The following is a 13,767-nucleotide window of genomic DNA, read 5'->3' on the forward strand; positions in this document are numbered from 1 at the left end:
ATCACTCACTTCAGAAATATGGCTTGATTTTTTATATTTTACACGACTATTGTACCCACAATCTGCACCTACCACGTGTTGCGAAATGAAGACGAGCGTACCCGCCATTTTCCAGAAAGTTCTGCCTTCACGGGTAACCTTGCATGTGTAGCAGACAAACCTACAAGGTGGCGTCGAAAAGGGTATGTGGCGTTCATGTCGCCAACGTCATATCGTCGCACCACGACGTCACTACCTTGCCCACACGCTGCATTGTACCGCTCGTTTGTCGCCGGAGTTGGCCTCTGCACCTCCGGCCCTGTACTTTTACATATATATGGCGTGGTCGGCGCTGCTTGCACACTTATCTGTTTATGGGAATCCAACAGAAGGTTCATATATCTTCGTACATATTTTGCTGTGATCACAAAGTTTGCGCTGGAGTGCAAGACGGTCACTTAAACCGCTCGTTGCAGCAGCAGTGCTTGCTGAAGGCCCAGCAGCGTCGCCAGACACTCTCTTTGAGGGTAGGAGCATGGAAATACCGAGGAGAGGCCCAATCGTATACCAATGTAATGTGAGAAGTGTGACGGAAGTGACATCCAATTTGTGAGGTAAACAAACCAGTATGGGGCAAACAGAACTGCAAACGCTCCGCGGCGATGGTACGCTTCTGCGCGTAATGCCGGCGTAAATGTAACACGTATTGTATGGTTTGCATGCAGTAAAATGTTGCGAGCACACGTTTCCGAGACTTTTCGTGCGTGGCAGTCCGGAGCCTGGCGTGCTGAAATACTTCGCGGAGTGTTTTTGTGCAACAGCACAGAAAGCACCCGTACATGCCGTAATCAAAATCATTCAGCCCCTGCGTCATCGTATTCGAACCCACCCGGCAGTGACTTACGCGTTCTGCTCGTGGTAAGGTCTCTTTTTTTTTTTTTTTTCCTTTCTCTTAGCCAGGTTTCACGATCTACAGGCCGATTAGTAGTTCCTCGCTCGTATATGGTGTCAGTGTGGCAATGCACAATTCAAAGAGCTTGCTTCGTAGCTATTCTGTGCAACGCTTGACGTAACTTCACGTCGAAGGGAGACAGACACCACTGTCTAGTATACAGGATCGCATGTAAAGTGTGTAATTCCAGTGCGCACACAACTAACCCGCAGCGATCGAGCGCACACCGCACAATACAAACACACTTGGTGCGATAACAAGGAAAGTTTATTGTCCTTTCATATGAATGACACAACTACTAAAAACGCGATGCGATGCCTACAACACCAAAAACAACAGCTCGCCTGTCTTCTCAGTTTACGCAATGAGTAAGAGCCAACGGAGAATACAGCCGAAAGCTCCGCATGCATGCAAACACAATGCACCAGCAGTGAAGCAAGCGTACGTGAAAAGTGACACCAGGTATTTCCATCAGTGCACGCGATTCGCGCCGAATATACAGAACAACAGGGCAGTTTTCCTGAAAAACACGCAAAAGAAGCAGCATTCGCGAATTGACTCGCCACCGGCGTTGTTTCTAAGGTCGTCGCGCGGCGGAAATCGCGAAGTGTTCATCTGCTTCTCCACTAAAAGGCTGCACGGGTGCTTGCGATGGTAATACTAGATTTTCATACTAAATGTTGCTTTAAATGGAGAAAACGAACTCAAAAATCATCAAGCAAGTATTTCGACAACAGCAGAATACCAAGCCTCAAGGGAACATTGGTTAAGAAGGTGAAGGAAACAGAGAGGGACAAGTGGAAGATTGGGATACTTACGAAATCATCACTGGAGACCTACCCAACTTTCAAGCAGGAAATTTTAAGAGAAAAGATCTACGATAATTCTCGGGGTAGTTATCTGCTGTTCGAGGCCAGATAGGGAGTATTGCGGACCAAGACGTACCGAGCCAAATAAGAAGGCACAGACACGGTATGTCATGCGTGTGGAGAGGAGGAGGAAACGACTGAACATATGATGATGTTCTGTAAAAGGCTCCACCCTATAGACCAATATAGTGGCACGGAAATTTTCAAAGCATTGGGGTTTAGGGACAGTGAAGGCAAAATAGACGTTAAACTGGTAAAAATAACCAGGAGGAGGCTAACTGATTAGTAGCTACAATTAGGCACTAGTCAAATTCAATCCTTCAACACATAGTGATAGTACTTAGCTTCATGGCTAGGTGGCGTGAGCCACCACCCGATCTAAAGGGCACAGCTGAATACATCCATCGATTCATTATGTGGCGGCTTCACGGATATGACGTCAGGGCCTCTCCTTAGTTCTTTCTCCCTCCATTTGTATAGAAAGGGGAGCTCAGTCATGCTTGTTCGAGTGTACGCTTTTATTCATGCGTGTTGAGCAGCATTGACTTTGTGTCGATTCACTGCTGATCAACAGATGTATACACGCATGCATGCATTCAAGAATTTCGATGACCTGCTATGCAAATGATCTTTTGCCCCCGACATGATGCGGCCCATCAAGGTCCGGCGCTACGTGTGCTTTGCAGTCGAGCCCAGCTGCCTTGTGATTTTTTTTTTTGGCCTCTGTACAGACCACAACTTTTTGCCCTGAAATCCCTTCCCAATGTTTTGGAAGGAATGAAGAATTCTAAAATTATATAAACACGCAAAATCGAAAAACTTGGGCGACGCTCGAGCTTCACCTCATCGAGTCGAACGCGCAATCGAGACCAATGTGCACATCGTTTCAAAAAAATTCATACGGAAAGTTCCAAGTGCTGCCACAATTTTTTCTTTTTTTTTTCAATTGTCGAAGTACACGCGCACTTACGCAATTTGTACTGCACGGTGTGCCAGGAGTACTGCAAACGACGGAGTGGTCTTACCGACTATAGCCTAGCTTGCAATATATACTATTGCGATATATACAGCTCTGGGTGGGCAGATTCGAACCGCGTACTTGTTGCGCGATTCTCGTGTTTTGACGCCTGGTGCGGTTTCAAGATTGTGCCTCCGGAATATAGCATGCCCTAAGGAGACGTCTCTCTCACCACATGGCGTTCTTATAGGATCTTTTTTTTTTCTTTGGGAAGCAGTCACAAGAAGCAGTGGCGGAGCTCTTTGGTAAAACACCTAGTTGCATCCCTCAAGTCCGGTTTCGGTTCTCTCTTTAATCATGTGCTCGTATGTTCGCGCACGGACAGCACCAATTTGTGGCTAACAACCAACGACGCGGCCACGCGATGCCGGAATTTCTGCGAAACGTAGCTCCTCAACGCTCTTGCGTTGAAGTTTCTGAGGGATGGGGGAGGGGGGGGGTTATGCAGGATAAAATCTGCCTATGTGAGGTAAATGAGTGTATTCGTTGGAGCAAATGATCACCTCACCGTCCCTGGTGTTGCTGTTGCTGCAAAGGTCCTGGAAGGCGGCAGTCACCGGCCGCAGGTAGTTCATGTAGATGCGACGTATTTCGTCCGCACAGAATGACGTCTCTCGCTCCAGACACTTCTGGGCCTCCTCCATCTCCCTGTGAGCATGCAGTACACGCGTCTCTATATGCCTGCAGGCTCAGTTCACTCTTTTTGGGTTGAAAGAGACACTAAAGGCAAATGTTAGGTTGATGTTCATTGCTGAAATTGCGGTCCAGAAACCTCGTAGTGCTACTGTTGTGCCAAGGAAGTGTTTTGCAGTACAATCACGTTTTAGTGGTCCGCATCGTGTTAGCACACTTCAACTTACCCGTCTCAAGTGGAAACACTCACGTCAGTGTTGTCGTGCACAACGTTGCCCAGCTTTACTGCACGGCACCCGACAATAGTAGCAGCTTAATGAAAGTAGCAGGAGCCACAGCAGCAACAACGGCCATTGAACAATTTCTTGCCATGGCCTCCGAGATGGCCGGCGTGCTTGGTTTGACTGGGCCCCACTAGATGGCACGACCTGTCTAGTTTAAATAGAGAGCCTCGATACCCGCATCGAGGCACCCTAAGTTTAACCAAGCGATAATTGAACTTTTGGACGTACCACTCGCGCCATTCCTCATAATAACGTCCGGCTGTTCTTTTTTCCATGAATCAAGCGCACAGGCAGCAGTTTATTACATCTCTTGATGCACATAAGGTTATTTAGTGCAGCTAGTTCAACTACTGTGATTATTGTAGGTGGTAAGTCTGACGTCATCGGGATCATTTTGCGAATGTCTTACTCGTGGCGCATGTGTTCTCGTGCATTTGCATTAATTTCTCGGTAAGTATAGGGCGCTGCTGTTGATAGTTTCCCATTTGAGACGTTGTCATACATTGAGCTTTCACTCCGACTTAAATTGTTATTTGACTTTAGTGTCCATTTAACTACTGTTCGCTGGCATAAGATAAGCATCGGATCTACAACAACCACAGCAACAACAACAACAACAACAACAACAACAACAACAACAACAACAACAACAACAACAACAACAACAACAACAGCAACAACACACATTCTACAGAGCCCAGTTGGCATAGCAGTGTAACGAAAACGAAATAACAGTAACTGGCCTCGCCGAATCAGTGTAGCAAGCTGAAATTTCATATATGCAGTCAAAGTTCAAAATAATGAAACCCGATTTTACGAATTTTTCGATCTCATGAAGAAAGCTTCATTTCCCGTAAGGTACCCATAAGAAACACTGTTGTCATCAACTCGAATCAACGAAACTGTCGTGACACTGAACTCGATGTAACGAAGCTTTTTCTGGAAAGAAATTCGTGAAGGCAAGTGAAAATGCAGTGATCTCTTCTCAACTGTTACACAGATGGTATTCCCTCGGACGTGCGCTGTAACTCTATGGCACTGAAACATCCAGCCACTCCAGTCACGACACTATAGTTTCATCTCGACGAGGCTGCACGCGGTATTTATTAGGTAGCGCACTGACGTACTACAGTCACTCTCAACGGGTTGCAACACGCTAGCTGTGGTTAAAATGACGCCAAGACTGAGCAATGACACTGACCAACGTAACATTGACTCAGAAGGAAACCACCACCTGAGAAAGTTTAGTCCCCTTCTTTTCTGTGTACAGATGGCGTTTTGCAGGACCATTTTGAGTGCAGACAGCATGCTGCAACTCATATAGAGCGCGACTGCACATGAAATACACGGCGCTAGTTTCTCGTCTCCCCGGAACTATGTGCATTCGCTCTCGCTGCCTGTGAATGTCGGCAGCTTGTCGTGGCTTCCGGTGACAGTCTATACCTCGCCTGTAGCGCCTGGCGAAGGTCATAAAGTATAATAATTTATGGAGTTTAACATTCAAAAGCCACGAGGAAGGCTCTTGCAAATTTCGGTCACACGGGCATCGAGCATTCTCGCTCACACACATTGTGCAGCAGGCGCCTCAAACACGTGGACCCTCTCGCTTGCGGCCCGCGCATGTCCATGAGCATCCCACGTTTCTTTTAATTAATTACACTGCAAGCTTCACTGGTGAAAAGCGTCGCTTCTATAAGCCACCCTATGTACCACCATGTGTTGAAACAACTGTTAAACAAAAGCTTATTTCGTAATCGTTCTCTACATTTCAGTTATTTCGCCAATCGGTATCAACCTGTTTATATTTTAATTCTTGGAATCATAGCACAGAATCTTCAAAAATTACACGTATATAATATACAGAAAAGAGTTTTTTTGGTGTTTCACGTTTGCTGGCAGTACGTCCAAACTACCAATGCACTATTTCTACCCAGTACCGGCCATTGTGAGATAAATCGCGTGAATGCGGCCCGCTGGCTGTGGTAAGTTTGAGACCCATATGGTAGAGGAAGAGGCCGCTTATAGGAACCTTCAAAGCTGCAGTGAGTTGTTCGCATGAAACTCTCCACTTCTCTGCTTGGACATAACCACCCAACTCTCATTTTAATTACTCTGCAAAATGATGGCTTCAGCCATCTTAAGGTGTCTGCCGCTTAAGAAAAATCAATTGTGAAGGCAGCGAGCAAATATTGCATTTCCCTGATTTTTGAGGATTTGGACGCATCTGGTGAAACTCCCTGTGCGGTTCCGTGCGTGTATTAGTGAGTGCGAGAGGAAAACGACAGCAAACCACGCATCACCAATTTTTTTTATTTCTATTGCATTGCGCAATGCTCCCTCATAACTTCTTTTTTTCGTATTTACCCACGTGCTCAGCAGCGCGACAACAACTCTGTGGAATATTTGTGTGCACTCGCTGTGTCCACATTTCTTGCAAATCATGGCGGCGCCGAAATCTGTTATTCATACAACATTTGCTCACAAAAAAAAACAATACTTCGCTACAAACCTAATGAAGCTGGCAGTGCTTTTTTGGTGTAGATTTAGGTGCACGTTAAAGAACCACGGGTGGTCAAAATTTCTGGGGCCCTCCACTACGGCATCTCTTACAATCATATCGCTCTTTTGGTTCGCTAAACTCCAACAATTATCATTATTATTATTTTCTTGATACTGTTATATAAGAGCGAACGAACACGACCACCTGTTTATAGCAGGAGCCACAAGAAGATTCGTACGAATTTCTTTGTGACTTCGTGTTACAAACGGGTGGTTGTCTTCTATTCCTTAACCATTTCGCCACCTCCCGGGTTTCCGCAGAACTCATTTGCAATGCTTGTGTCCATGTGCTTCAAGTTGTCCATAAACACGCCCTCGCGCTGTCAATTGCTAGCTTCCTGAATCGCTCATAATGGCAGAGCAACCACACCAGAAAGGCGTTGGTCCCGGGCTCGAACCCCGTACCACGATAATTTTTCGGCAATGAGGAGGCTTTTCTTTCTGATTGATTGATTTGTGGGGTTTAACGTCCCAAAACCACCATCTGATTATGAGAGACGCGGTAGTGGAGGACTCCGGAAATTTTGACCACCTGGGGTTCTTTAACGTGCACCCAAATCTGAGTACACGGGCCTACAACATTTCCGCCTCCATCGGAAATGCAGCCACCACAGCCGGGATTTGATCCCGCGACCAGCTTTTCTTTCTGAATAAATCGTACGGATTTCCTTGTGGCTTCGTGCTACAAACAGCGGCTAATGACCCGCAGGTCGCGATATTGAATCCCGGCTGCGGTGGCTGCATTTTCCATGGAGGCGAAAATACTGTAGGCCCGTGTGCTCAGATTTGGGTGCACATTAAAGAGCACCAGGTAATCGAAATTTCCGGAACCCTCCACTACGGCATCCCTCATACTCCTATGGTGGTTTTAGGACGTTAAATCCCACACATCGTGCTACAAACGTGTATAGTTGTCTTCTTTACCTTCTTCAGCCCTTTCGCCACCTTGCGGGTTATCGCCGAACTTATTTACAATACTGTCATACACAAGGCAAAATGAAACGGAGCAACAGGAGCGCCAAGGTCGTTCCTTTGGAGGAGCGACTGATCTGCCACTCCAATTACTCTCTTTTTGGGAGTAACTACAAAGGGACGAAATATTCGTCATCATAATAATAATCATCGTCAGCCTGACAACACCCACTGCAGGGCAAAGGCCTCTCCTATGATCCACCAATGAACCTGGTCTTGTTCTCTCCATTGCCACGTTATACCTGCAGACGTTTAAATCTCATCAGCCCACCTCGCTTTCTAACTCCCCTTCGTGCATTTGCTTTCTTTGGGAATCCAGTCAGTTACCCTTAATGACCAGCGGTTATTCTGCCTAGGTGCTACGTGCCCAGCCCATGTTAATTTCTTTCTCTTGATTTTAACCCGAACAACAGTTATGGGCAGTTAACCAGACCCACGACTGAGAAGAAAGACTTTATCTTTCTGGTCCGACGCGGGAGCGGCCCGCAACGTGCCAAAGCACGTTCCGAAGGACCAAATAAAATTCATCCATCCATCCATCCATCGATCCATTCATCCATTCCAAATACGGTATCCTTAACCCCTGTTTGTTCTCTGACCCACTCTACTCTTTTCTAGTCTCTTAAAGTTACACCTATCATTTTACTTTCCATCGTTCGCTGCGCTGTCCTCAATTTAAGCTGAAACCTGTGCGAATCGAGGCTAGCACGCCGCCTTTGCGCGAGCTTTGCCGCCTCTTTTTTTTTTTTTTTTTTAGTTCTCATGTCCCGACATGACTCCCCTCCTCCGCGGTCTGTCGCGCTGGGGGAGCGGGGAGTGACGTCTATCCCCGCTCACCAGGTAGCGGGTGTCGATCGTGGCGCTGTGCGCGGAGTTTCTCGGGACGTTTCGCGCACGCGCGTCGGGAGTGACCCCTAGTTCACACTGAAGCATCCGCTTTCTACAGCGAGCGAATTTTTCCTGCCGCCGAAACGCAGCCTCGTTCACACTGGACGCACGCCGCGGCCACGGGGCGAACGCCAGATGGATGCGCTGTCACCCGGTTGTCGCGGCTCGCCAACGCCACTAAACTTCGATGATTCTCCTACACAAGAAGCAAGGAGAAGCAGTACTGCTTACTTTGCTGGCAAGTCGTTGTCTTGTAATGCATGAAACTCAGAAATAAGCACCGACGCCAGCGGTGTTGGTTGGCTCGTCTTGCTCGACAAGCTCGACAAGATCGTGACAAGCTCGGTCACCTCTTCTACCAAATAGGGACGTGAAGTAGGCACAAAGTGAGTTGGACTCCCGTTGTTTACCACATTTAGTTACGTGCACTGCGACATCACAAGTGAGTAGGGCTTGACCGCCATTTTTCGAAATTCCTAGACTAGCGCTGCTATTGGTCCACGGCGCCCGATTCGGCGGCAGACGCCGCAAAAATCGGTCCGAGAGCGATCGGCGTGGAGAGGACCCTTTCGGCGGATCTCACCGCCGCCAAATCGGTTCTGGCGCACTTGCGGCCGCCGAAATGCTGAGTGTGAACGCGCCCTGAGTCAGATCTCTCCGGGACAGCTTACGGTGAGCACGCATTTCTTTTCCGTCCATCGGCTCCTATTGTCTGGGGCTCGTCGGACTTCGCCAACGGCACCTCGCGGAGAGCGCAGGCGCGAGGCGCCATTCATATTCATACTATATTATTTGCTTACATCAATGCTGGAAATTACTGTTCAATGTGTTTTTCTTGCTTGGCAAAAGAGAGGCTGAAGCCGGGTCGACTCCTCTCTAATTTGGCTTCTAGTCTCTGTAGATACGGCATAAATAATAAAGGTGATAAAAGACATCGCTGTCGAAGCCCGCGTTGTATCTCTATAGGTTAAGATACCTGTTCTTTCCATTTGATAACTATCTTGTTACTTCTATAGATATCCTTTAGATGAATGGTTAGTACGTCTTCCACATCTAGTGTACCCAGTATTCCTCACAAGTCTTCTTGAATCACACTGTCGTACACTGTCGAAGCCCGCGTTGTATCTCTATAGGTTAAGATACCTGTTCTTTCCATTTGATAACTATCTTGTTACTTCTATAGATATCCTTTAGATGAATAGTTAGTACGTCTTCCACATCTAGTGTACCCAGTATTCCTCACAAGTCTTCTTGAATCAGACTATCGTAAGCTCCCTTGATGTTTAGAAATGCCAGCAACACGGTCTGTGTTCTTTTATCACTATTTCAATACACTGCATCAATGAAAACAGATTGTCCTCCAACCTTCTTCGTTTACGGGACCAATTTTATAGTTCTACCAGCACCCTCTCATTCTCCACACATGTCTGTAGTCTTTCGTTTACTATCTGCATCGCCACAAGCCTATAAACTACTGATGTCACTGTTAAAAGACGGTAGTTGTTTGTATCGGCTTTGTCCCCCTTTCCTTTATAGATCATGCTCATCCTGCTTAGTTTCCACTCATTGAGGCCTTCACCATCCATTATTGCTTTGCTCGCTGCCTCTCTTAATGTCTGCTTAAAGTCTGCTCCTAGTTTCTTTATTAGCATAATTTGCCGTCAGGGCCTGTTGATGTGCTATATAGGAACCCTCTTCTCTGCCCTTTCCCACTTTCGTTGTCCCAGTGGGGCCACTGCGCTAATTGGTCCATCCTCATCTGGTACGGTGCACGCAGCGTTTTTTTTTGTGTTAATATTTTACTGTCACCATTGTTCTTATATATTCCCTTGCCTAATCGCTTTCAAGCCTAACCCCTTGAACTGTAGTTATAAACCTCTGTTCTATGCTCTTCTTATTACTCAGAGAATTGGGATCGTTCCAAAACTTTGCAGCTGCCATTCTATTCTTTTTGTTTACTTCCGCCATCCAATAGGCCCCCTTTTAATCTTTTCACTCATCAGATCGGACGCTTCCCTTCTGTAGTTCTAAACGTTATCCTTTTTTTTTTTACATCATCTTCCGGTTCACCCCTCTGTTTAGCATAGCTGTGTTCCCTGGAGGCTTCCTGACGTCTTACTATGGCTCTCTTGACTTCCTCATCCACCAGCTCTTGGGTTTGTGTCTCCTTTTCCCGGTTGATTTGACTCGTACCTTAGCAAGCTCTAACTCAAACAATCGAGTTAGATTTGTGTACGTCCACTCTGCTTTAGTATCCTCGGTCAATATTTTCTCAATCTCTTCAGCTGCTATTTCTATTTGCCTTATTGAATAAATATTACCGTGTGGTTGCTCATAATGACCCCTTTCCCTTTTCATTTCTCTTCCAAAACTCAGCTTGATACGTTTGTGATCACTACCTAAGCTTCTGGACCCATATTCATCTATGTTCATCACCCTTAGCCGATCATACATCCGCTGAAGGTGTTTGGTTTGTTGATATGCAGTTTCCTACGCTCGAGGCTTCAAATATACAAAAAGTGGGTCAGTAAGTTAAAGAGGGACAACTGGACGCCATCTCCAAGAAGCAGACCTTGCGGGGACCATTTTGCAGAGTCATGTTTGACCTCTCGGCCAAAAACTCATCTTCGAAACTATGTCGTCCCAACGTTGTTTTCTTCTCGGATCAATCACAAAAGACAGACCTTCACAAAAAGACAGACCAATCACAAAAGATGGGCGTGTTCTCATCTTTCCGTTAAAGTTCATTTGAGCACTGCGGTTCTACACTCTTAAAAAAAGAGCGAGTAAAAAGGGTGTCTTCTTGTCCCACAACAATAATCGTCATCTATATTGCGTTCCATCCTTGCACTATCGCCCCGCGCCCGGTACATTCCGGTCACGATCGACATGCCCATTATCAGGGTTACATTGCATTCTCTATAGGAAAGTGGCCAGCGCCGAGTTTTCAAGAAAGGAAGCGCACGCAAGCCTGATGACGATTATTGTTGTGGGACAAAAAGACACCCTTTTTACTCGATATTTTTTTAGAGTGTAGGCGATGCACCGAAAGAGTGATTGAGAATGAAAAAAAATATGAAAAGTAACGTTAAATACGACGCGATGTGTATATAAGTAGTCTGTATGCAGTGGCACAAAAACATCACCGCAAGCACGCAATACTCAACGCTATTAGCCCAACGTGTGTGTGCAGACGCGTGCTCGGCGGTGACGCACTCAATGGCAGCGCCACTGATGCCCGTGTAAACTCGGCGGTGCTAAGAATCTGCAGCTTGGCGCGCTAGCTTTTGTGAAGGTATCGCGAATGTCATATTGTTTGTCCACTTTGCGAGCGCGCTCTGCACGAACAGACGCCACCAGCATACCCTGTCATCATACCAGAGGTACGGCCACTCGATCAACACACGGCGCAGCAGTGCTCGAGCGTTTGGCACATCCAGTGCACCCTCAGTCTTTATTCTTCAGTCTAGCCCAGCCGTGGGCAACCGAGCGATATGAGTAAATAGAAAGCGGAAAACGATATTTGTTTTCTTTTGTTTATTTGGGGGGGGGGGGGGTAGAAAAAATTGCCGCTTTTTTTTTTTTATTCTGTACCGGGTGCGTATGCCCCTACGCGGTTGCCTCGGCTGACTCTTTATTCTATGGCTATCTTTTTTAAACAGAGGTAGACGAAAGCGACCGGGACGCGCACAGATGCTTGTGCGCGCACGCTTATGATTCGGTAGAGAGAATCGTTTGCCTTCGGCTTTCACCGGAACGATTGAGTTAGTTGCTGGGCACACAAAGGTCACTTCGCTCGCTGCCCATGCCCAGTTCACGAAAAAAGCGCGCTTTTAATACACAGCGAAGTATAGCAACTGGGACACTTGTTAGTTAGCACTCATCTGTACCTGTGGTTACGTTTCGTGCGTCGTTTTTGCTTGAACAGCACGTTAAGTGTCGAGCGGTAAACGTACTTGTTAGATCGCTCTCGTCCTTTGTCTGTTGTTTTTGTGTGTCAAGTGTGCGTCGGTAGCGCGCTGTACGTTTTGACCTGCGTGGAGTTCTCAGCGTTACATTCCAAGTTGTTGCTGTCGCATTCATTGCTTCGCCCTTGCGGAGATACTGTGAATTTTTCTTTTGTTTCCGTTTTCAGCTATATATTTCCCGCTGTAATATATTTACACACAGTTGTTCGTCAGCGCATGTGTTTTGTTGATCATTCTTTCTCCGTCCCGTTTTCGCGCTGTTCCCCTCAGTATAATGTATACCAACTGGCGCTTCAAGACACCCTGTTGTTCGCTGGAGCACCACATAGATATCTTCACATATATAATGCATAACATGAAATTTTATTTTTCAAAGTAAACACAAGGTGAACTTTTATGCTTAATCAGCATTTTATTGCTAATGGCTGTGGTTATCCGCAGAAGTGCTCATGGAACGAGACAGTCTTATTTCCCGCTATAGCCCTTACTGCATTCCATGTTTAGTGGTGACAGCCAATGATGCGGAAGATTTCTTTTTCGTCGTAACTATGTAAAATCTGTAATTTCACGAAAAGGGCCACACACTTGCACTTTTGCTCCAGTCCAGCAGCGTCCTCCGCCACTTGGAGGTCCTTCATGGGGTCAGTGGACATCTTGCGTAGATCCTCCACGCACGCCGTCACACGTGATGGTTCGCACACTGCGTGCACAAAAGGTAAAGCACTTTAGTACGACACGACGAGTTGTCTCGACCCAGACGGTTCGCTTTTGCGTCCGATCCGGAATGCGAAGCACGATGGCTCAGCTGGGCACATGCATAATGCCACGGCTGCTGCGTGCTCCGCCACCATATGACACCTGGCGTGCACGCTCAGATTCATGTTTTCATATTCTTAAACTATATGTATACGGCCTCCGCGAGGAGCAAGCATGGACTTGTGCACCAGTGGGGCGGGGGGCGCTGCTCTTATTCAGCTGAAGCTCAGGCACGACACCTTTACTTTCACGCCATATGTTTTTATGTTCTTCGACGATAAGCACCACCAAGGAGTATTGCATAAGCACTGTTTATTTCCCGCAATTACACAGCAGGGGACCAATGGCAGGCCTTAGTGAGAGAAGGATAAAGCTTTATTAGCACGAAGAATGGTGAGGTGGGTCAGGATTGATTTATTTATATGTGGGGTTTAACATCCCAAAACCACCATATGATTATGAGAGACGCCGTAGTGGAAAGCTCCGGAAATTTAGACCACCTGGCGTTCTTTAACGTGCGCCCAAATCCGAGCACACGGGCCTACATTTCCGCCTCCATAAAGCCGCCACTGATGATGACAACGCTGATGCTGATGACGATGAAGAATAAATGCGTTCCATACGCGACATGCTGCATTTCGCGCCGATGCGTTACCCAGACAACACTGCGTCTCCCCCTTTACGTGACGGAGGAACGCCAGAGGCGCTGAAACGCGCATGCGTCAAAGCGACCCAGCGCGGCACAAGCCTGCGAGTAAATGGCAGGACAGGCACCTGGCGTGGCAACATTGGCGTGACGCGACGACATGAACGCCGGCGAGCACGCGCACCACGTCATGTCGAAATGTATTGGCGCCTTGACTGTGGCAAGTAGTCTTGCTTTCACATG

At 47.0% G+C, this 13,767-nt stretch overlaps 1 protein-coding gene across 2 annotated transcripts in view; it reads right to left on the reverse strand.

The window, feature by feature from the left end:
• Window positions 1-13,767, reverse strand: part of LOC119183840 (uncharacterized) — a 61,209-nt gene that overhangs the window by 13,177 nt on the left and 34,265 nt on the right. The window contains exons 2-3 of one of the 2 annotated variants that reach the window (XM_037433801.2): window positions 12,708-12,822; window positions 3,327-3,466 (exon numbers count right to left, since the gene is read on the reverse strand). In XM_037433801.2, the coding sequence (XP_037289698.2) occupies window positions 3,327-3,466; window positions 12,708-12,822 (255 nt within the window). The remainder of the gene's footprint in view (window positions 1-3,326; window positions 3,467-12,707; window positions 12,823-13,767) is intronic. The other variant, XM_075888795.1, reaches the window with a different exon arrangement.

This window comes from Rhipicephalus microplus, chromosome 3, assembly GCF_043290135.1.
Source record: "Rhipicephalus microplus isolate Deutch F79 chromosome 3, USDA_Rmic, whole genome shotgun sequence".
Taxonomy (NCBI): domain Eukaryota; kingdom Metazoa; phylum Arthropoda; class Arachnida; order Ixodida; family Ixodidae; genus Rhipicephalus; species Rhipicephalus microplus.